This window comes from Podarcis bocagei, assembly GCF_964188305.1.
Source record: "Podarcis bocagei genome assembly, chromosome: 2".
Classification (NCBI taxonomy): domain Eukaryota; kingdom Metazoa; phylum Chordata; class Lepidosauria; order Squamata; family Lacertidae; genus Podarcis; species Podarcis bocagei.
In genome coordinates, this window is record NC_138126.1 from 44,448,423 (window position 1) to 44,471,443 (window position 23,021).

A 23,021-nucleotide genomic window follows, 5' to 3' on the forward strand; every position below is an offset into this window, starting at 1 on the left:
AAACTAATAGACGAGGGGTAACCAACATGGTGCTTTTTCCAGATGCTTCTGAACTACATCTCCTATCATCCCTGATCATTGGCCATAACAATAGCTGGTTCTGATGCAAACTGGAGTTCAAAACCATCTAGGGGGCACCACATTGGCACCCTGTAGACAGATAAAGTAGTTGCAGCAGGTAAAGCACTTCAAGTATTGGATATTTCAGGAGAGATTATCACTAATGACATGGCAGGTTAGATGCCTACTGCAAAGGAAGGTCCTAGCATAGTGAGGACAGAAAGCAACCAAAGTGAGCTTTCTTAGAGAACCAGTGTGGTGTAGTGGTTAAGAGCGGTAGTCTCGTAATCTGGGGAACCTGTTTCGCGTCTCCGCTCCTCCACATGCAGCTGCTGGGTGATCTTGGGCCAGTCACACTTCTTTGAAGTCTCTCAGCCCCACTCACCTCACAGAGTGTTTGTTGTGGGGGAGGAAGGGAAAGGAGAATGTTAGCTGCTTTGAGACTCCTGAAGGGGAGTGAAAGGCGGGATATCAAATCCAAACTCTTCTTCTTCTTCGGTGGAGAGTTATGCAGCCATAGAAAAGGTGTCCCAGTCCTAAGCCATTTGGGGCTTTAACAGTCACAAACAGCTATTTAATATATTTTTCATAGAATGTGCAGAAAGGCCACCACAGGGAGAACTTTCAGATCTGCTCTAATCACATCAAATGAAAAGTTTTCCTGTGAGGTCAATTACCTCACAGTCAGCTGTGAGCAACTGATGAGTAGCCAAGCGATTCTCATGCACAGTGAGCAAGCCCTTAAACTTTATAGCCTTTGATGCTATTTGCCACACCATGCTATGAAGCAGAAAGAAGGACTACCACACAATGTGAAGCAGAAGGAAAAGATACGAGGAGCAAGACCAATCCTCAGCTAAGAACCTTGTTAACCCATCCACCTCAGGTGTACAGAGGCCTCTGCGTGGCTGTATCAGCTGTCAGTTCCAGTGATTTTTTTTATGTGTACATGGAGAGCTGTTCCATCTTTCTCACCAGCGTTGATGCTTGTGCTGGTACGACTCCTTCTGTTAGCTGTTACTTCCAGCTCTCTGCTAAGGGCAGTCAATAGATAAATAGCAATGGAAGCATCAGGTGTGCTATTGAAAGGACTAGACTAATTATTGGTGCCTGTGGCAACCCTCAGAACTATAGCTACTACAAGCAAATAGACTTCTGTGTAGCAGAATGCCCAGGATACTTTGGTTGTTGTGCATTAACCTATATAAAGTGTTAGACTGAATCATAGTCTAATGCTGGTGTTTTGCACCACACACACTCAAATGTGATTATGGTTGCTTCCTGCAATGTTCTTAAAGTCAAAATTAGTATGTCCAAGGTTATCCCATTGAAGTGACACTCTGTAAAAATTGGAATATCTGCTGAGAAATGATGACCTCTCTGCATCAAGGCTGGCGTGGGAGTGAAATTGTCTTTACCGGTTTTATGTGAAGAATGTGCTTTCCTGTGTATATTTGGAGAGGCTTGGATGATGTAAAAATAAAATACAAAATAACTCTCAGGCTAGGGAGTCAGTTTCCTTGCTGACACAAATAATGTGGCTGAGATCACAACATACTTTTAGTATCTTCTGGAACCTAAATAAAGATCAGCAAGCAGCAGAGGCAACAAAGTAAATTGATAAAGGATCAGTTTCATGAGAAAAGAGGCAACTCCCCCCTCCTTTTTATTTTAAATGTGAGACTCAGCAATTCAGGAAGGATTTTCAAAGTTAAGCTAATGAGAGGTCAGTGATTCTACCTAGGAAGGGTGAATGAATTGCCGCACTTGGACAGAATAGAAGTGGGGAGTCCATGCTTGTTCCTTGAGCTGTTTTGCACCCCAGATTTACCATGTTTGTTTTCCAGGGTGATCTAAAGCCTCTCAGAGATATTCATACTCCCTTTTGTATTTGTTCTGTCATATTTTGCAAAAGCCCAAACACATTTTTTCATTCAAGTCTCCCAATGTCCTTTTATAGGATAGTTCCCTATGGAATTTAAAATGCAGTACAGTGGTGCCCCGCAAGACAAATGCCTCGCAAGACGAAAAACTCGCAAGACGAAAGAGTTTTTGGTTATAATAATAATAATTTATTATTTATACCCCGCCCATCTGGCTGGGCCTCCCCAGCCACTCTGGGCGGCTTCCATAAAAACCAAAAATACAGTAAAATGTCACACGTTAAAAACTTCCCTGAACAGGGCTGCCTTAAGATGTCTCCTGAATGTCAGGTAGTTGTTTATCGCTTTGACATCTGCTGGAAGGGCGTTCCACAGGGCGGGCACCACTACCGAGAAGGCCCTCTGCCTGGTTCCCTGTAGCTTTGCTTCTCGCAGTGAGGGAACCGCCAGAAGGCCCTCGGCGCTGGACCTCAGCGTCCGGGCAGACTGATGGGGGTGGAGACGCTCCTTCAGGTATACTGGACCGAGGCCGTTTAGGGCTTTAAAGGTCAGCACCAACACTTTGAATTGTGCTCGGAAACGTACTGGGAGCCAATGCAGGTCTTTCAAGACCGGTGTTATATGGTCTCGGCGGCCGCTCCCAGTCACCAGTCTAGCTGCCGCATTCTGGATTAGTTGTAGTTTCCGCGTCACCTTCAAAGGTAGCCCCACGTAGAGCGCATTGCAGTAGTCCAAGCGGGAGATAACCAGAGCATGCACCACTCTGGCGAGACAGTCCGCAGGCAGATAGGGTCTCAGCCTACGTACCAGATGGAGCTGGTAAACAGCTGCCCTGGACACAGATTTGACCTATGCCTCCATGGACAGCTGTGAGTCCAAAATGACTCCCAGGCTGCGCACCTGGTCCTTCAGGGGCACAGTTACCCCATTCAGGACCAGGGAATCCTCCACACCTGCCCGCCTCCTGTCCCCCAAAAACAGTACTTCTGTCTTGTCAGGATTCAACCTCAATCTGTTAGCCGCCATCCATCCTCCAACCGGTTTTTTGAGTTGCGTCGCAAGACGAATTTCCCAATGGGCTTGCTTCGCAAGACGAAAACGTCTTGCAAGTTTGTTTCCTTTTTCTTAAAACAGTTGCGACTTGACTTCGAGGAGCAACTCGTGCTTCGCAAGACGAAAAATTCGCTAGACGAAAAAACTCGCAGAACGAATTAATTTCGTCTTGCTAGGCACCACTGTATAATTCTTCTAAGGAAGCAGATGTCTTATTCATGGTTATTAAAAAGACTGGCATATTAATCCTCAACGCTTAATTAAAGGATCTTGTAGCTGAACTGCAAGCATCATGGAAGACATCATGCCTGGGCAGGCTTAAAATAATGTCTCCTCAGTATTGGTGCACATATTTGACATTTATCTCTGGCAGCTGGTTATATTTGGTCATGAACATGCTATATTGCTTATGTTATTTTATTGGAAACCGCTTTGGGATTACAGTGTGATGAAGGGTGGTTTATTAATTTGCTAAATAGATAAAGTACAGTGGTACCTCAGGTTACAAACACCTTGGCTTACAAACACTTCAGGTTACAGTCTCCGCTAACCCAGAAGTAGTACCTCGGGTTAAGTACTTTACCTCAGGATGAGAACAGAAATCGCGTGGCGGTTGCGCAGTGGCAGCGGGAGGCCCCATTAGCTAAAGTGGTACCTCAGGTTAAGAACGGTTTCAGGTTAAGAATGGTAAATTATTTCCTTTGCCTCTGGACCGTGCATGTTTATGTGCAAGCCAAGCCTAGTGGCAATCAATCAATCAATCAATCAATCAATCAATCGTTTATCCACCCTCCATTCCTATTTAACTTGTTGTCATAAAGGTGCTCATGCCTTTTTCATTCCCTGTATCTTATTCTGTATATAGTGTACCTAGGTGCTGGCCTCTGGAGTTACCACATGGCTTAGGCTGCAATGTACTCACTTTATGAGCCATTTTGTCCCCTCTCCCCTCCTCTTGTCCAGTGACTGCATCTGTGAAGCAGCAATACTCCGATAACATCCGCTGGATCCAGGAAGCCAGGAAGCACAATTTGGTATGTGAATCCAGCCAACTAAGAGAATGACTGTGTGCACTGCTCAGATTCAGTGTCATCATTTTAAAGGGCATAGTTTCCAAATGGAAGACTGAGCCCAATCAAAAACCTAAAACTGTTGTCTTGGAAAATGGTTGTCTCTGTGTTCTCAGTGCCAGAATCTCACTGGCACCTTCCTAAAACAATTTACATATAGGCAGGGGGGGGGAGGGAAAACAGAGTGGGGCTATAGTATGCAGGTTTGTGTATGTGACATTTGCCTTGGCCTCCAGGCCTCTGAAAAAAAATAAATCACCTTCTGGATACAGAGGCATCTCACACGCCTGCATTCATAAGCACCCCAGTTCACACTATCACATTTTCCTCATTCATTTGTGGCTTGAGTGGATCAGACAGCATGTGATAAGATGGCCATGTGGCTATGCTGCCTTCTGCATTTTGAATCACATTTGCCACATCATTGCAAAGCTGCCATCATTGGGCTGAGCAATGATGTGGGTTGCAAGGAGGAATAAACTAATTCTCTCAGTTCTGCTCCATGAAACGTCTGAAATTATGACATTCCTTTTGGTTCCATTCCAGTTGAGTAATAATAGCACTCCCAGTTTTTGGAATAGAATGGATTTTGTGCATGTGTCCAAAATGAAGAAATACACAAACCTTTCCCTAAAAAAAAATAATAATCCATCTCTCTCTCTCTCTTTTTTAAAAAAGTAAAAACAAATTGGCCAGAATTGTACCTCTAATTCACTCAAGGGTGTGTGTGATTTCTGCCAAGTCCACCTCCATATGCAGCTGCTCCAAGCTGCATTCCCACACCATTCCCAAGAACCAACAACAACCCATGGGATCAAATCTTTGGGATCACAGTGGGCTGTGAAAGGGGGGGGGGGAGAGAGAGCAGGAAAGTCCCATACTATGAACACAAATTCTGTTTCAAAGGCAAGTTAGGGTCCAAGCCATTGCTTGCATTTTTATTGTTGTTTTTAATGTTTGCAATATCACAATTTGTAGTACAATTGCTAATTTTTTTGGGGGGGGGAGATTAAAATTGAGGTGCAGTTCATTTTTTAAATTTGCATTTTTTTTACTACAAAGATGTAAGGTTTGAAAACAGTTTACAGGTTTTATTTCCAATTAAGCATACACACATTATGTTAAAGAAAAGATGCAGAAAAGAGAGGAATCTCCTCTTGTTGGCTTGCCAAATTCTGGAAATGTACCTCCCGAAGAAGAACAGATTTTAACTTTTGCTCCATTAAACATATCTGACTCAGTGGAACCTCAAAATCTGGGTTGGAACCCTGCAGAGGTGGATTATCTAAGTAGCCCTGGTTGCAAGCTTGGCTGTATGCAGAATCCAGCCTAGTTCTATTCAGGTCACTAGTTCTCACTGAGGTGATAAACATGCATGCAGGGCGGACCTTTCATGATGGATTGCTTTTTTATACGAAAATTCTCTGCTCTTAGAAAACTAAGCACCAGAGAAAAGTTGGAACCCTTGTCCCTGTCACCTATTATCCTTTGCACAGAGAAGCATTAAAACATTTGAGGCGCCCCATCTGCAATCTGAAGTAGCCCAGCTCAAACACAGATTTATCACTTTAGCAAAAACTAGGCCATAGTTGCTGCACTAACTGGGTCATGTAAATTGGAAGGGGCTTTGGAAAATTTCCAAGCTAACAGGACTTTCAGGGAATATTTTCATTTCTGGCATGCAGACCTTTAAAGAAAAAGTGCTTTCAGGCAGTCCAAGGCAGCCAATGTGTGATTTATTCTTATGATGAGCATTAGTCCTTCAGCACCAAAAGCCAAGCATGAATCCCAAAGCATGGGTAAACTGCCCACTGCTATTTTTGTCCAACATTAGAAATGTTTCAAATGACACCCTATCAGTACAAATGACCTAAACGTGAAGAGCTTAAGTGCTAAAGCTCTAGGATTGGGATGAACCAGGTGTTGCCAAACTCTGCGAGCCTGGGAGGCACATTTGCAAACCAGATAAACTGTTGCTGGGGCCACACACGCACCACAACTGTGCACCCAGAAACAATAAAAGGCTTCTTTGATAGACATATGATGGCAGCCCTGTACTGTATAGGGAAGCTTTTAATGTGTGATGTTTTGCTGTGGTTTTATAATTTGCTTGAAGCCACCCAGAGTGGCTGGGGAAACCCAGTCAGATGGGCAGCATATTATTATTATTATTAATAATAATAATAATAATAATAATAATAATAATAATAATAATAAAAAATTTATTTCAATTCTAATGGCATCATCATAACGTAATCATTGAAGATGGGTATTGTGAGGAAGAAAAATGTTGCTGGCTCACATCTGGAGCATTGGAGATATTTCTATTATTTCTGTTTTCTAGGTTGTGGGTTCCCAAGCCAGAATTTTGTACTCAGATCAGAAGGGTCGTGTTGCTATTGCACTGGCTATTAACCGAAGCATCGCCGAAGGAAAAATTAAGGTACATTCTCTTTGCATATATCACTTTGGTGTGACGTGCTTCTTTTCCTCTAGCATACAAGATTGGCCTGTGATGGAAAAAGCCATATGGTTCAGCTATCTAGTAAATACACGTTGAACACCACCCACATTGGCAGGATAAGGTAAAACATTGGGACAAGGATATTTCCTTTAAAAATGCAAACCACCTGAAGCAAATGAATGTGCAGCAGAATAACAAAGAATATCAGGTTGAAATTGTGGGATGTGAAACACAGAGCAGTCAAATACAACATTCCCAGAGTGGACATAAAAGGGGGTGCCTGGACCAGCCAGTCGGAACTTCCTGTTTCCTCCTGGTCTGGGACAGACTTCCTCTACATGTGACCAGAGGTGGGCATGACCTCACCTATGCAGGTAACAGCCATATCTTTCTCTGACTCCTTTCCTCGAAGAAGCAACATCTGCTTAGTCTCTTGGCTTCCAAGAGAGGACAAAAGAACTATCTCCTAATGGGATAGATTCCAGGTGTATATATTTTGTAACCTAAGTTTGCCTTCTGGGATCCATTTGTGAACAGAATGTGAGTAAACGATTTTATATAATTTTATACAAGACTGTGTTGTGTCTAATCTTTTTATGAGGGAATAAGGGGGAATTACCAAGAAACTTATTTTAGAGGCTTAAACCAGCCTGGCAGAGACGTTATCCACTGTACAAGTTTAAAAAGGGGAATGTTACTCTGCTAAATTGTAGAACTTGTTAACACAAGTTGGGAAAGATATAATTTAACATTCCCACAGAAATGAAGTTGGCTCTAACACTAACCACATGGTATGATAAGGTTTTGTATAAAATGTGGGGTTTTTAAAATTTATTTCTGAACCCAACTCCTTTTTTAAAACCTGTTAGGAATGTCCAGTGGTTTTCACGGATATTCCTTCCTACTTATTTCAGTACAACGATTCATGGCAGAGAAATGTGGCTAAAGTATTTTTTCTATCCAGGGGGCATACAATAGGAAATGACTGTGCATATCAGCTTCCAGTATTGGACCCCAGGATCTTTCTTGGGAACTCCAGAATGACCCATTAATATAAGATACTTTTATAAATCAAGATTGACTATAAATGAAAAATGTAGGGCGAGGTCTAACTCTCATTCCGAACTATCATCTCTCTCTCTCTGCATGATCTAATGCAGTGTTTCCCAACCACTGTTCCGCGGCACACTAGTGTGCCGCGAGATGTTGCCTGGTGTGCCGCGAGATGTTGCCTGGAGGGAGGCGGGCGAGTCGGGCGGCGAGAGGCGGGGCGGCGGCGGCGAGGAGAGGCCGCCCAGTGCGGGGCTCTCGCCGTCTGCCTGCCTGGCTGCCTGCGAGCTCGACGGGCAGCGCCTCCGTCCGCAGCGCCCGCCTCGCGGCTCTCATTCCCTGCCCCTGCCAAAGCTCACCCAGCCAAGCCGTGCTCTCCTTCCTGCCTCGCCTTGCTGCCTCCTCCCCCCCCACCCCCAAAGCTTGGAGGTTCCCCGGCAAGGGGGAGGGGAAAAAATTGAAACTTACACTTTCGTGCGTCCCTCCCGGCGTGACGCTGCGCGCTGACGTCACGGGGCTGTAATGGTGGTGTGCCTCGAGATTTTTTTCATCAAACAAGTGTGCCTTTGCCCAAAAAAGGTTGGGAAACACTGATCTAATGTCATGGTTTCCATCTTTATAAGTGCACTACAAGCAGACCACATAATTTGCTAGCAGCCTAAAACAGGGCCATGCTCCATATCTTTCCACTTCAGTAAGTTTAAGCTTTTTATCAAACACAAGCACGCACTGCTAAAGTCTTTCCCTGAGAAGATGTCAGCTGGTAGCTCCATCTGGACTGGTCTCCATGCTAAAATAATTTACAGCAGGGATTGAGGATGAAGATAATCCTTTAATCTTGCCAGAAGATCAGAAACAAAAAATTGTGCTCCTCACCAGGTCTGTCATTTCTGACCCATCCCATTAGAGATTCATGCCAGATGGCAATAGGGAATTCTGGGAGTGATTTAGGTTTGAAACCCTATGCCAACTTAACTAGGAGCAAGCCCCATTGAACTCAGTGGGCCTTATCTTGGAGCAAGTATTTTTGGAATCTAAAAGGGTGGATTTTGTGATAACTCCTTCCCTGGTCTTTCTGCTGCCATGTTACCTGGAGCTATGCCATAGTTTGGTTTAGTGTACATTTGTCAACTGAGGCTCTTCCTTTTAAATAGGAAGAGTGATCTGTTCCCACCCACCCACCCACCCTAGTTCCGACTGCTCTCTCCTCAGCTTTTATTTTATATTGCAGGCACCAGTTGTCCTTAGTCGAGATCACCATGACGTAAGTGGGACAGACAGTCCTTACAGAGAAACGTCAAACATCTATGATGGATCAGCATTTTGTGCAGGTCAGCTGAATGGGTGTATAGTCTCTTTTGAGTGATCAGAATTGATTAAGATGCGAAAAATAATTTTGCTGAATAGCATGGAGAGTTTAGTCTGGTAGGTTGCCCGCAATTCAGTGATGTCAAAATGGGGGGTGAGGGAGATGCTGAAACATCCTTGGCTTGGAAGGTTAACTAGGTTATGGTAGTCTGAACTTCCATAGGGAATAGCCTACTTTTTCTGAGGCAGTAAGTAGACAGAGATGGCATAAGCACACATAGGGCGAGGTTAAAAAAAAAAGGAGTTGTAAAAATAACACATCCTTTGCAGCTAGAGTACAGAACTTGAGTGCACAACTTAAACACATAGACCATGATACTGTAAACATTATATTCTAACTATTTATAATGTAAATGGCCATTACCCCATCAATATACAGGGAGCTAATTCAAAGAAGGACAAAGTACCTGTCCCTGAATAAAAGAGAGAATTTCAGAATCTACAGCTATTCTCGCCCCTGAATGACAAGCTGAACCCGCTGGTATTCCCATCTCTACTCAGCTAACCAAGATCCCAGCATCTGATAGGCAGAGCTACTAGAAGTTAAACAAAATGTCAGGTGTCAGTTCAATGAACACATTTGTGGCAGTTCAAAACATAAAAATGCAGATATCCTGCCTAGTGGAGGGAAGGGGAAGAAAGTCCGATGATTAAATCACTGTGGAAATTCTCCTCCCTCCCAAGATTGTGCACATTTAATGGTTGGCATCTGTCTGTCTTGGGAGACCATGGAGGAGTGCACCTTCAGGGGTGAAGTCAAACCATTGGAGGGTTACAGTGCTTGCTGTGGCTGTAGAGACCGATACTGGAGAGATATGTTTTGTTGCAGCTGGGGCAGATGAAAGCGTTGTGACGCACCATGGTGTTTCTTCTCTCTGCGCTCCTCCCAGCAGTCATTTCTCCTCTGGTTACTGCTAAAGGTCTTGACTGCCTATCTCCAAGCACTGTGGTCGTCTGCAAGGGGTTCCCACATGTCAGGGCGGATGTTGCCAGGATGCATGTCATGTTTGCAGACATCTTTGTAATGCCTTCAGTTGCCCTGGATGACCTGTTTATTGCACACTCTTCCTGATTTGTTTGCACAAAGTTTGTGAGGAGCTTACGACGACACCAGCTGTTTGTTGAACATTCAGTCTTATTTGTGGGGATGTTGCATTATCTCACCTTTTTCAGTGCATTTCCCCATCAGTTCCCTTATTGGGAATGTTTGTGTGAGACCACAAAATCAACTTTAATTGTGCAGCCTGTATTTGCTAGTGTGTGGCTGAATCTCGCCCTCCATCCCCCAAAAACAACATTCTGGAAACGCCCTTAGATATTTTCCAGGTTGAGGAATTTGCTTGTAAATAATAACATTCCATTTTTATATGGTTGAATTTCAGATAAGCTGAAGTTACTTAAGAAGTGTTTATCAGTTTTATAAGTACACATAACATGAGAAAATGCATTTATATTTTTTATTTAAAGGATTGTATTTTTATTTAAAGGCAGCCTTTCAGGGCAAAAGCCCTCCCAAGGCAATTTACAGCCACTGTAAACATAACTTACTTGAAGCCAGTTAAATTAAACGAGAAACATCCAGCCTGCCCCAATCTGAATAACTCAGAGACATACTGAAGTGCATCAGCAATGCCTACAATCTATCACAAAGTGAAGTCCATTCTCAAGGAAAGGCCTTCAGAGATGTGATATTTCCAAGGATTTCAACAGGCTCTGGAGAAGATTGTGTTCTGTTATGCCTGGGTTGGGGAGTCTGTTACCTCCTAGATGTTGCTAGACTTCAGCGCTCGTAATCCCTGACCATTAGTCATGCTGGCTGGCGCTGCCTGCCTGCTCACCTGTCTGAGGGAAGGACAGGTCATGAGCCAGCATAGTGATGCTCATAAGGAGGAGAAGCAGAAGCAGAAGCAGACACTCCTTGGGCTGCCTGCCCTGGTCAGGCCTATTCCTCATAGTTCAGGTGACTCACTAAGGATGTCTTGAGTTCCGGAATTAGCACTGGCTGTGCTTTAAATTGCTATGGCATCTGGCAGCAATCTCAAGTTTGCCACACAGATCTGCTACCATCGCATTTGCTTTAGCCCTCTGGCAACAATGTTAGGGCAATGCGATAGCTGGAATGGAAACAGTCAATGAAATGAAGACAGAAAGGAAAGCTTTGGGTTCACAGCTGCACGTATATTATGCGCCTTCCCCCACATTAACCTAAGAATCCCCATGCTTCGGTAATTCATCTGCTTTCTCACTCCACAGATATGGCTGTTCAGAATTTTGTGGGAGACTCATTCAGAGGAGCCACCTGGGTTGCCTTGCACAACGGCGGTGGTGTTGGCTGGTAAGGAGAATTTGTCTTCAAAAGGAAGGGAGACGTCGTTTCCTAAGTAAAGGAAGTGCCATGCGGCTGCAGCAAAAAACAGCAATGGTTATAGGGCAACAGGATTGAGCTGCTAAAGGGCATGCCTTCATGGGAGTCTCCATTGCTTCTGTTTCGAACTTTATAAATGACAAAGGGTAGTGTGGCATGTGAGGGGACATGGGTGGCACTGTGGGTTAAACCACAGAGCCTAGGACTTGCCGATCAGGAGGTCAGTGGTTCGAATCCCCATGACGGGGTGAGCTCCCATTGCTCAGTCCCTGCTCCTGCCAACCTAGCAGTTCAAAAGCATGTCAAAGTGCAAGTAGATAAATAGGTACCGCTCTGGCGGGAAGGTAAACGGCGTTTCCGTGCACTGCTCTGGTTCGCCAGAAGCGGCTTAGTCCTGCTGGCCACATGACCCGGAAGCTGTACGCCGGCTCCCTCGGCCAATAAAGCGAGATGAGCGTCGCAACCCCAGAGTCGGTCATGACTGGACCTAACGGTCAGGGGTCCCTTTACCTTTACCTTTAGTGTGGCATGTTAACATGCGTAGTGTAGCATAAGCTTTCGTTGATGACAGTCTGATGTGGACTCATGAAAGCTTATGCCATGACAAATTAATGTGTCACATTTAGTTTTTTTGCTGAAGCAGCCTAACATAGTTACTCCTCTGGAAAGACTTCAAAACAGCGAAGGGGAACCTGTGGCCCTCCAGATGTTGTGGGGTTCCAACTCCCTTAACCAGCAATAGCCAGTAGTCAGGGATAGTGGGGGATGGAGGTCCAGGAACATGCAGAGGGCCACAGGCTCTCCACCTGTGCTTTAGAAACACATCAAGGTGCCCCACACAATCTCTATGCAAGTTAATGAAAACTGAGGAACAGTTGTGCTTTTATACAGCTCCAGTGGGATTCATGCACCACAGCCCATTACTGTGGGCTGCATTTGAATGAAGTTACAGTATTAGCTGCCTTCAGAGTGCAAAACCAGGATAAGAAACCATTAAGTAGACTCTGAGGTTTCTTTTTATTGACTAATGTTGCAAGATTCTCTTCTCATTCATTCCCAGATCTTTAAAAAAGTCCCAGATGTTAAGACAATGACCACTGCATTCAGTGGAAAACTGACTACTATTATGGCAGTTTCGAGGTTTTCTTTCTTTCATTCTCTTTCTAAATAGAACTTGCTTCCAACACCAGATTAACTTGCCTCGTTCTTCAGGGTGCCAGTGGATGAGATGCATTTCAATTCCCCGCAAGCTGCATTTAAACCTGTGACCTTTGGACCCCAATATAACATGTCCATATGCTAAAATGCAGCAAGGGACCGCTGATACAAAACAGGTCAGGTGCCAGTCTGCTTTTTCCTCCGCTCTCACTCCAATTAGTTTTAGCTTTTTTTCCATTCTTTTTTTAGGAGCAAATTAAACCTTTTTTTCTGTGGGCACTGAACCTGGAAGATTTCTTAGAGCAAGATATCCTCCCCAAGCTCTTAGTTAGGCACAACAGTCCTTGCTCCTTTCCTTTGCCTCAACCTTGCAGTGCTTGTCCATTGAGGTTTTCACCCATTCTGCTATCCTGGTTCCTGCTGGCAGACATAAATGATCACAGGAACCATGCAGTCTGTATTCAGCTAGTACAGCTAGCTTCCTGGAATGGTAATGGGTTGTTGTGGAAGTTGTAGTTCAACATCTGAAGTGCCATAGATTCCCCCACCCCTTCTCTATACCGGTGGTGGAACATATGCACATACTGCCCAGGGCAGGCGTGCTCCCAAAGGGGGCAGGGGGCAGAGGGTGCCCTCCCACTCGCCACAGTTCAGGGTAGGAGAGGGGCAGGACAGCTGCTGCTTACTCTCCTGCTCTCCGCAGCCAGGTCAGACATGACCCAGCAACAGAGCTGCTGTGGCCGGGTGTGCCTTGCCACGGCTGAGGAGGACTGCTCTCTGCCACCAAGTCAGAAGAGCTGCTGCTGCCAGGCGCAAGGTGTGCAGCCCACTAGCCTGGCATTTTGTGTCCCCCCCCCCCATCACGACACCCAGGGCGGACCGCCCCCACCGCACCCCCCTTCCTATGCCTCTGGTCCAGACTATACTGAGCTAGATGGACCAATTGCCTTATTCAGAATCAGGCACCTTTCTGTGGGTTGTATCCAATGAAGCTGGCCTGTTAGCACAAGGACTTCCACCTGTACAATGAGACTTCTGCCCTCTTGTGTTTCTCCTAACTTGTAATTCTGCCCCAGTCAAAAGATAACAGGGTCTGATTTCAATGCAGTAAATATGCAATTTAAGCTCATACTTTCCATTGGCTACTTTGCACTAAATAGGAAGGGTAAAAAAGCACTAGTGATAATACTCCACCCTCCATGGTGGCTGTCTGCATTGCCCATTAGAAGGAATCAAGGTGATCTGAAGTTTGAGGTTGGCGGGGACTGCAGTGCTCGGAAAGTTCATTTTTTAGAAGGGATTAGTACCAGTTCCAGTTCACCCCCTCCAAAATGGAGCTAATTCCATTACAGTTCAAGACACAATGCATTCATGTGGTTCTCACATTTTTTTTCAGCCTTCAAAATTTTTACAAGCCGCTCTGCTGATGTTTTACATATAAGTACAGTGGTACCTCGCAAGACGAATGCCTCGCAAGACGAAAAACGCGCAAGACGAAAGAGTTTTCCGTTTTTTGAGTCGTTCTGTAAGACGAATTTCCCTATGGGCTTGCTTCGCAAGACGAAACGTCTTGCGAGTTCTTGCGAGTTTGTTTCCTTTTTCTTAAAGCCGCTAAGCCGTTAATAGCCGCTAAGCCGCTAATAGCCGTGCTTCGCAAGACGAAAAAACCGCAAGACGAAGAGACTCGCGGAACGGATTAATTTCGTCTTGCGAGGCACCACTGTAATAAGACTAAGAAAACATCAAAACATTCACACACAGTACAATGTGAAGAATTGCTTTATTTGTTTTCCCCAACAATTATGATCTTTAAGCTAAAACAAAATCACTTTTCAGATATGTAAAAATGGAAAATGCAGTGACCACAACAGATGCAGAGCTATGTGTGATGAAACCCATATAAACTAAAATAAAATCATGTTCAACTCACCTGGGAAGTACAGGAACTATTTTCAGGTGTGAGTCAGAGAATTTTGAATTAATTCAGTGAATTAATCAGTGAATTAGTTCATGCCCAGCATCGGGATTGGCTGCATTGGATCCATACATCTGGTCCTTGAAAACTCCATCATTCAGACATGCTTTTTTCAATCTTTCATCAGTTCATGATAAAATGTTTGTGCTGTCTTATGTCTGTGAGGCTGAGCATTCCATTGTCAATACTGATGGCTAGAGAACTGACAGATCTGAACTGCAGTGTTTTTACCAATGGATAAAACACATGGATTTATCAGCCACTTCTAATATGCATGTTTTAGTTTCCTTTCCACAAATTTTTATTCTTCCTTCAGAGACCGAAGTGATATTTTTGTTTATAGGCTGATAATCATGCCGCCTAAACAGAGCTGAACATTAATTACTTACTCACATGAATCGGAATCCTTTTACTATTAGCTGGAGCATATAGGGAGTTACATTAGGGTAGGCCATTGTTAGGGCAGCTCAGTTCTGAAAGCCCATTTATTAGCAGGAGGCCAAAGTGACTTGTAGCAACAAAGAGACAGAGGCAATTTACCAAATGAAGTACACAGTCAACAGTGTGATGTCTTGATTGCAAGAGGGGCCTGGAGTTCTTTGATCACCTTGGATGGAGACATCTGGAAATTATAGGAGGTAGCTTAGGTCAAAATGCCACATCTTTCTTTAATTATTTGAATATATGACCCAGTACTAATGAGGGCAAAGCGCTCTCCAATAAAAGTGAGAAGACTTGTTGGAAAATTCAGCTTAACAAACATGACTTGTTGTAAGTTTAATTTATGAGCATTTTTAGGCATGTGGAGTGGGGCAAACGTGGACCTCACTGTCTTAGCTACTGAACTGCATGGCCAAATTTTAGATTTGACTCCAGTATGAGAAACTTAGAAAGTGATTCTGACCAGGCATCACACAGAGATAGGTGGAGGAACTACAGCACTTGGAAAAGCATTGTAAATTGGTGCTTAATCTCAGCATTGCCTGAACATCTAACAATTTTTTATTCATATCATGCTGGCCTCTGTGGCAATACTGATTTGGTCCCTGAAGACATTCCCCTGGCAACATTAGTTGAATCTCAGTTCACTGTGTGGCTACTTTAATCCATTTTAAGAACTTCCAGCCATGTTAGCCTTCAACAAAAATAGGGGAAAGTCTTGTAGCACCTTAAACACCAACAAAAGACAAACAAACACTTTTGTGGATTGCATCTGATGGTGGAAGCTCATGTCATAATGAATTTCTTAGTCTTTAAAATGCAACAAGACTCCTTCTTTGTTTGCCATTTTAAAATCTAACCCTTTACACATAACCTTGTCATCCATTCTGTCTATTTCAGTGTATATTCAGTATTTTAAGGTATATCCAGTTTTCCTCTGGAGTAGAATTTCACCTCCCTCTCGTCCCACCCCAAACCTGCACCAGAGAGTTGGGGGACCACAGAGCAGTGGTGGGGTGTGTGTGCACAGGATATAAGCAGGGGAGGAGAGGGAGAGAATCTTTTGTTGGCTGAGCGGAAGTCATTCTGCTCATTGGATACTTTGTTAGATGCAAACCTATACATTTTAGAATGCTTACACAACTTAGGCTTCAGCCTTGGTCAAATTCTGACTTGTTGCCATATCTGGAGAAAAATTTAGAATGTTTGGAAATGGGTTTAACTGGCATGGCTTCTTTCAACACAGAATTGTAGAACTATGCCTCCCTTCTAAGTTCCCTTTTTTTTTAAGGAGGCATACCTTTAAATAAATATAGCAGTTAAATAGAGTTGAAACTAGTTTATTGTGCTCGTAGTCTAAAACTTTCTTTAATGAACAGTGGGGTGGCATTTTACAGAGCTTTCCAGCTAACTGTTTTCTGTACGTGACTCACACCTGGGCCTCTAAGAAAACTAGCACAGTCTTTAATTACTTTTTTCCAGCTGCAGCCTCTACAAATGAAGGCACCCTTAAAGTATCAGCTTCTGCTCTGTTTAATCTGTTATCATCTTGACTTTAAAAATATTTGAAGGCCTTCATCCACATTTACAGCATGTGTTACAGGTTATAGAGTCCGTTGAGTTCTGCTTTGTCCCCATTATCCACAATAACTAAAATAGGAACATCCAGATATGATGTGGTATACATTTAAGTACCAGGTAGACGTTGAGTACCAGCTACCTAGCATAAAGAACAGGCAGTGACCATCCCTTTCATGACTTACTTGTGAACTTCAGGAGCATCTGGATGCAGAGTGCAGTGGTACCTTGGTTTATGAACTTAATCAGTTCCGGAAGTCCATTCTTAAACCAAAGCCATTCTTAAACTGAGGCTCGCTTTCCCTGCCGCCAGTGCCCTTTGACTGTTTTGCTTCCGTTCATAGACCGAGGTAAAGTTCGCTAACCAGAACACTACTTCCGGTTTTGCGGAGTTCCTATACCAAATAGTTCGTAAACAGGGCTGTTCTTAAACCGAGTTACCACTGTACTGGACTAGATTGACACTTGCAAAGGGCAAATGTCATGCTCTTATGACTTGTCAGCAAGGTAACATGAAAACAAATCCCCCAATAACAAAGCCTGGAGGAACTGGGGGGGGGGGACCTATTAATTAAATAATTAATGAAAGAATACTTTCTCATAATTCCATTAGGACCCTATTCCAAGGTCATTATTCATATTCCAAAGTGGTCATCGCCACCACAGCAACTGAATTCCACGCTGCAGTGTAATCGACTTCAATAGCCTTTGAGAAACCCAGTAACTTTAGCCACTTAATCATCAGACATGCAGGCATTTTCATTATTTGTTTAAACAAGTACTTGTTTGGACTGTCTTGTACTCAGGAGAATTACAGCAAGCTCAACCCTTGGCACTGGCACTTTAATAAGAATTGGTCTTGCTGGCTGGGCATAGTGTGGGAAAAGGCAAAATCCTTATCCTGCACTAGGATTCTCAGAGTCCATTACTTGAACTGGCCATTTGCCATCAGTTAAATGTGCCCAATTACAGCACTGTTTTAGGTCTAATATGTATCTTTCACTCCCCCCAAATGTGTGCCTGATTGTAGTGTGCTGGCATGTGATTTATTCGACTCCAAAAAAGTGATTAAAAAAAATTCCATTTTAAAGGGGAGAAGTGATAAACGGAGGATTTGGCCTTGTCCTGGATGGCTCAGCAGATGCAGAAGAACGTGCGAAGATGATGCTAAGCTGGGATGTTTCCAATGGAGTAAGCCAATATGCTTGATCTGCTTTTTCTGAAATATTGCTTTGGTGTTTGTTTTTAAATGTATTGAAAAATACAGAATTTCATAAATGTCTGAGTAAGTTCACGTGAAATCACGAAGCGTCATTTCCTCGGCTAGCTATTTTCTAATGAAATGTAGCACTTGCAGCTTTAGTAAGGTCTCCAGGAGTCAGTGGCGTAGCGTGGGGGGTGCAGGGGGGCCGGCCGCACCGGGCGCAACATCTGGGGGTTAGGGTTAGGGGGCGCAAATCCACGGGTTAGGGGGCGCAAATTACTTGCCTTGCCCCGGGTGCTGACAACCCACGCTACACCACTGCCAGGAGTTTGTCCTGTACAACATTCTAAAAAACAGCCATAGTCCTGTGCAGTGAGGAATATGGCTCCCGTTTAGCTCCAGTAGCTGAAGGTTTTTCTTGTGGAGGCAGGTCAGTGTTACTGGGTCTTGGATTCTGGGTCTTTAATTTTGCAGGAGGGATTTGAGCAACTGAAAACCACCCTGCTTTAGTGGACATAGTCAATTTATCATGCAGGACTCAAAAGGGATTTGCTCTGCATGTAACTCCCTTTATCATTGCTGAAAGAGATGTGGGTATGTCGTATAGGAAGTTAATCTTTAGGCTTGAGCCACTGAGGAACACTCTTAATAAGCCTCGTTTATCAGAGGCCGATGATAAAAGCAGCAGCCTGTAAACAAAGCTTGAACTGATGCGATAACTGTGGGATTCCTCCAGGCGCTTTCCTCAAATTTGAACACTTCAAATCTGATTTTCAAACCCTTAAAGCACAGTGTTTTCCTAGCCTCTTAATAATAATAATAATAATAATAATAATAACAATTTATTATTTATACCCCGCCCATCTGGCTGGGTTTCCCCAGCCACTCTGGGCGGCTTCCAACTGAATATTAAAAACAGTACAGCATCAGACATTAAAAACTTCCCTAAAGAGGGCTGCCTTCAGTTGTCTTTTAAAAGTAAAATAGTTGTTTATTGCTTTGACATCTGATGGGAGGGCGTTCCACAGGGCAGGCACCACTACTGAGAAGGCCCTCTGCCTGGTTCCCTGTAACCTTACTTCTCGCAATGAGGGAACCGCCAGAAGGCCCTCGGCGCTGGATCTCAGTGTCCGGGCTGAATGATGGGGGTGGAGACGCTCCTTCAGGTATACAGGACCGAGGCTGTTTAGGGCTTTAAAGGTCAGCACCAACACTTTGAATTGTGCTCGGAAACGTACTGGGAGCCAATGCAGATCTCTCAGAACCAGTGTTATGTGGTCCCGGCAGCCACTCCCAGTCACCAGTCTAGCTGCCGCATTCTGGATTAATTGCAGTTTCCGGGTCACCTTCAAAGGTAGCCCCACGTAGAGCGCGTTGCAGTAGTTCAAGCGGGAGATAACTAGAGCATGCACCACTCTGGCAAGACAGTTGCGGGCAGGTAGGGTCTTAGCCTGCGTACCAGGTGGAGCTGGTAGACAGCTGCCCTGGACACAGAATTAACCTGTGCCTCCATGGACAGCTGTGAGTCCAAAATGACTCCCAGGCTGTGCACCTGGTCCTTCAGGGGCACAGTTAGCCCATTCAGGACCATGGAATCCCCCACACCCACCCGCCCCCTGTCCCCCAAAAACAGTACTTCTGTCTTGTCAGGATTCAACCTCAATCTGTTAGCCGCCACCCATCCTCCAACAGCCTCCAGGCACTCACACAGGACCTTCACCGCCTTCACTGGTTCTGATTTAAAGGAGAGGTAGAGCTGGGTGTCATCTGCATACTGATGAACACCCAGCCCAAATCCCCAATGATCTCTCCCAGCGGCTTCATATAGATATTAAAAAGCATGGGGGAGAGGACGGAACCCTGAGGCACCCAACAAGTGAGAGCCCAGGGGTCTGAAGACTCATCCCCCCCCACCACTTTCTGGACACGGCCCAGGAGAAAGGAGCAGAACCACCGTATAACAGTGCCCCCAGCTCCCAGCCCCTCTAGACGGTCCAGAAGGATGTTATGGTCGATGGTGTCAAAGGCCGCTGAGAGATCCAGCAGAACTAGGAAACAGCTCTCACCTTTGTCCCTAGCCTGCTGGAGATCATCAACCAGCGCGACCAAGGCAGTTTCAGTCCCATGGTGAGGCCTGAATCCCGATTGGAAGGGATCCAAATGGTCCACATCCTCCAGGCATGCTTGGAGTTGTTTGGCAACCACCCACTCAATCACCTTGCCCAAGAATGGTAAATTTGAGACTGGGCGATAGTTGGCCAAATTGGCTGGGTCTAAAGATGTTTTTTTAAGAAGCGGTTTAATGACCGCCTCTTTCAGCGGGTCTGGGAAGGCTCCCTCACAGAGGTGAGCATTCACCACCCCACAGAGCCCATCGCCCAGCCCTTTCCGGCTCGCTTTTATCAGCCAGGATGGGCAAGGATCAAGGAGACAGGTGGTCGGTTTCACTTGTCCAAGCAGCCTGTCCACATCCTCAGAGGTAACAGATTGGAATTGATCCCATGTAACAGGACTAGACAGAACTCTAGCACTCTCCCACCCTGGCCCTGCTCCCACGGTGGAGTCTACCTCCTTCTGAATCTGAGCGACTTTATCTGCAAAAAACTTTGCAAAAGCATTGCAGGAGATCTTGGGGTCCCTACCAGGCCCCGGTGGTGCAGGTGGTTCCGATAGATTGCGAACCACCTGAAAAAGCCTCCTGCTGCTGTTTTCTGCAGATGCAATGGAGGCGGCGAAGAAGGCCCTCTTCGCCGTTGCCATTGCCACTTGGTAGGCTCGACGTTGAGCTCTAGCCCGTGTCCGGTCTGATTCAGAATGAGTTTTCCGCCACCAGCGCTCTAACCGTCTCAACGTTTGTTTCATCACCCTCAGCTCCGGGGAAAACCACGGGGCTGTCTGGGCTCCATGCAATCAGAGAGGGCGCTTCGGAGCCAGACAGTTAATAGCCCTGGTTAACTCCGCATTCCAGCGGGCCACCAGGGAATCAGCTGAAAGGCCATCAACTTGGGATAAAACATCCCCTACTACTCTCTGGAAGCCAATTGGATCTATTAAGTGGCGGGGGCGGACCATCCGAATCGGTCCCACCTCCCTGCAGAGGGGAAAGGTCGCAGAGAAGTCCAGTTGCACCAGGAAGTGATCTGACCATGGCACTTCTTTTGTTTCACTTTTAGTTAATGTCAGATCACCAACATCTGTAGAGGTGAACACCAGGTCTAAGGCATGTCCGTGGCTATGAGTTGGGCCAAACTTATTCAGGGACAGCCCCATGGAGGCCATGCTTTCCACGAAGTCCCGAGCGGCCCCTTGTAAGGTCGTGTCGGCATGGATGTTAAAATCCCCCAGGACAACCAAGCTAGGTAGACACATCCGCCACGACCTGAAGCAGCTCGGGCAGGGAATCCTTGGTGCAGTGGGGAGGTCGGTACACCAATAGGAATCCTGTACTGCCCCTATTGCCCAACTTCCAGAACATGCACTCAGCGAACTGGGTCTTCCCAATAGGACGCCTGGTGCAAACTAATGACTTCCTAAAAATCACTACAACCCCCCCTCCCCGCCCACATGACCTGGGTTGCTGTGCGTAAGAGAAACCTGGTGGACAAGCAGCGGCAAGGACAGGTCCATCTGCTTCATCCAACCAGGTCTCTGTCACACATGCCAGGTCAAATCCTCCATCCACAATCAGGTCGTGGATGGCAGTGGTCTTATGAATCATTGACCTGGCATTGCACAGCAACACTTTCAGGTCATGTGGGTTTCCCTTGCTGATTCCAGTATCCTTCCGGTCAGGACCAGACCTGGAGACAGGGATAGTCCTCAGACAACGACTAAACCTGCCTCCTCGGTAATGACATGGTCTGGTCTTAGCGTAACTCCTCCTCCGGCCCGTGATCACTGAGATCGGGTGTCCCAATACATTCCCTCCTGTGGAACCTGCCCCAGCCATTCTATTGGCTGAGGCCCACTCCCAGGCAGCCCTGACCCTTCCCCTTAAAAGGCAAAATACAAACTATATAATAACTTAACAGAATAATAAAAATAGAAGCACAGCAAAAAACAATAGTGCTAAAATTAAACTACTCCCCACTCTTTAAATGTGGGAAAGGCTTTATCACTGTACTCAGTCAGTTTTCGGAGTGCTTAGCTCCGTGTAACACCTCCCCATACAATGAGCAGCGATTGCTCAAGAAGTGCCTGTATCTAAAATGGAACATATTACAGATCACCTTAGTATTTCCATTACATCAGAGGGAACCTTGTGAAGCGCCCTGTTGATACTGAGACTGCCTGTGGTTAGTGCTGGCCAATAATCTTGTAACTGGAACTAAAACATACCAGGTTTACTTTAAAGGGGGGGACAGCCAAGGGCAGGCATAGGCAAACTTGGCCCTCCAGATGTTTGTGGCCTACAACTCCCATGATCCCTAGCTAACAGGACCAGTGGTCAGGGATGATGGGAATAGTAGTCCCAAAACATCTGGAGGGCTAAGTTTGCCTATGCCTGGCCAAAGGGGTGAAGGAGCTAGATACTGTACTGAGAAATCAAATGTGTTAAAAATGAGAACCATTTGATTAGAAGTGTTCTCCTACGATTGACATAGCCGAGAGACAAATGACTCTTTTCTTAATTTATACCCATTTATTTTTGTTCCCTATGGACAGGTTGCTAGACGCTGTTGGTCCGGCAACAACAATGCATATGAAACCATCTGCCAAGCCATGCAGAAAGACAAGAAGCTGAAGGTGACTCTTCCCCATAAGGTGGTGGATGACAACATCCTGGAACAAGCCTTGAGTTGTTAACCTTATACTACATTTTTTATTCTGCCTTTTTTAAACAATAACAGGCTTTGAACAATGCCCTTCTGGTCTTCAACAAGCCTTAGTTTAGTTGGCATAATAAACACGCCTTTGAGTTTGTCTTCCAGGACAGTGGACCCTTTTTATTTTCATTTTTTGGAAACTCCAACCTACTTAACATTCAACAGTAACGGACATATTTCCATCGCATCACAGTGAATGTTTCCCAGCCAAAGAATCTATCCAGCATGAGTTGTATTGTCAAGATCTATGATTGTTTGTCAGTCTAGAAATCCAAGCAGAAGAAATAAGGAGACACATCTTCCATTTCTAATGCTCTTTTAAGCAACCCATTTTTCAGGTTTGTAGTCAAAATCCAGCATTCTTATTATGAGAATATTTATGCCTATGTGTCAGCACTTCAGCTGCTCAGGAGGGTCTGACACGGGCCCCCATTGGAAATCCATTTATTTGTTGATTTGGATACCTGATTCCTTAGCTAAATTATATACACAACAAGGGTGAAGCATTCACTTAATTGTTTGCCTG

The 23,021-nt window shown here is 45.0% G+C and overlaps 1 protein-coding gene across 1 annotated transcript in view; it reads left to right on the top strand.

The window, feature by feature from the left end:
* The window catches only part of UROC1 (urocanate hydratase 1), a 55,240-nt gene extending 32,641 nt beyond the window's left edge, over positions 1-22,599 (top strand). Inside the window, exons 15-20 of the mRNA XM_081184132.1 lie at positions 3,960-4,030; positions 6,411-6,509; positions 8,812-8,911; positions 11,202-11,283; positions 17,557-17,656; positions 22,335-22,599. Coding sequence (XP_081040258.1) covers positions 3,960-4,030; positions 6,411-6,509; positions 8,812-8,911; positions 11,202-11,283; positions 17,557-17,656; positions 22,335-22,475 — 593 coding nt within the window. The 3' untranslated portion in view covers positions 22,476-22,599. The remainder of the gene's footprint in view (positions 1-3,959; positions 4,031-6,410; positions 6,510-8,811; positions 8,912-11,201; positions 11,284-17,556; positions 17,657-22,334) is intronic.
* Positions 22,600-23,021: the final 422 nt, after the last annotated feature.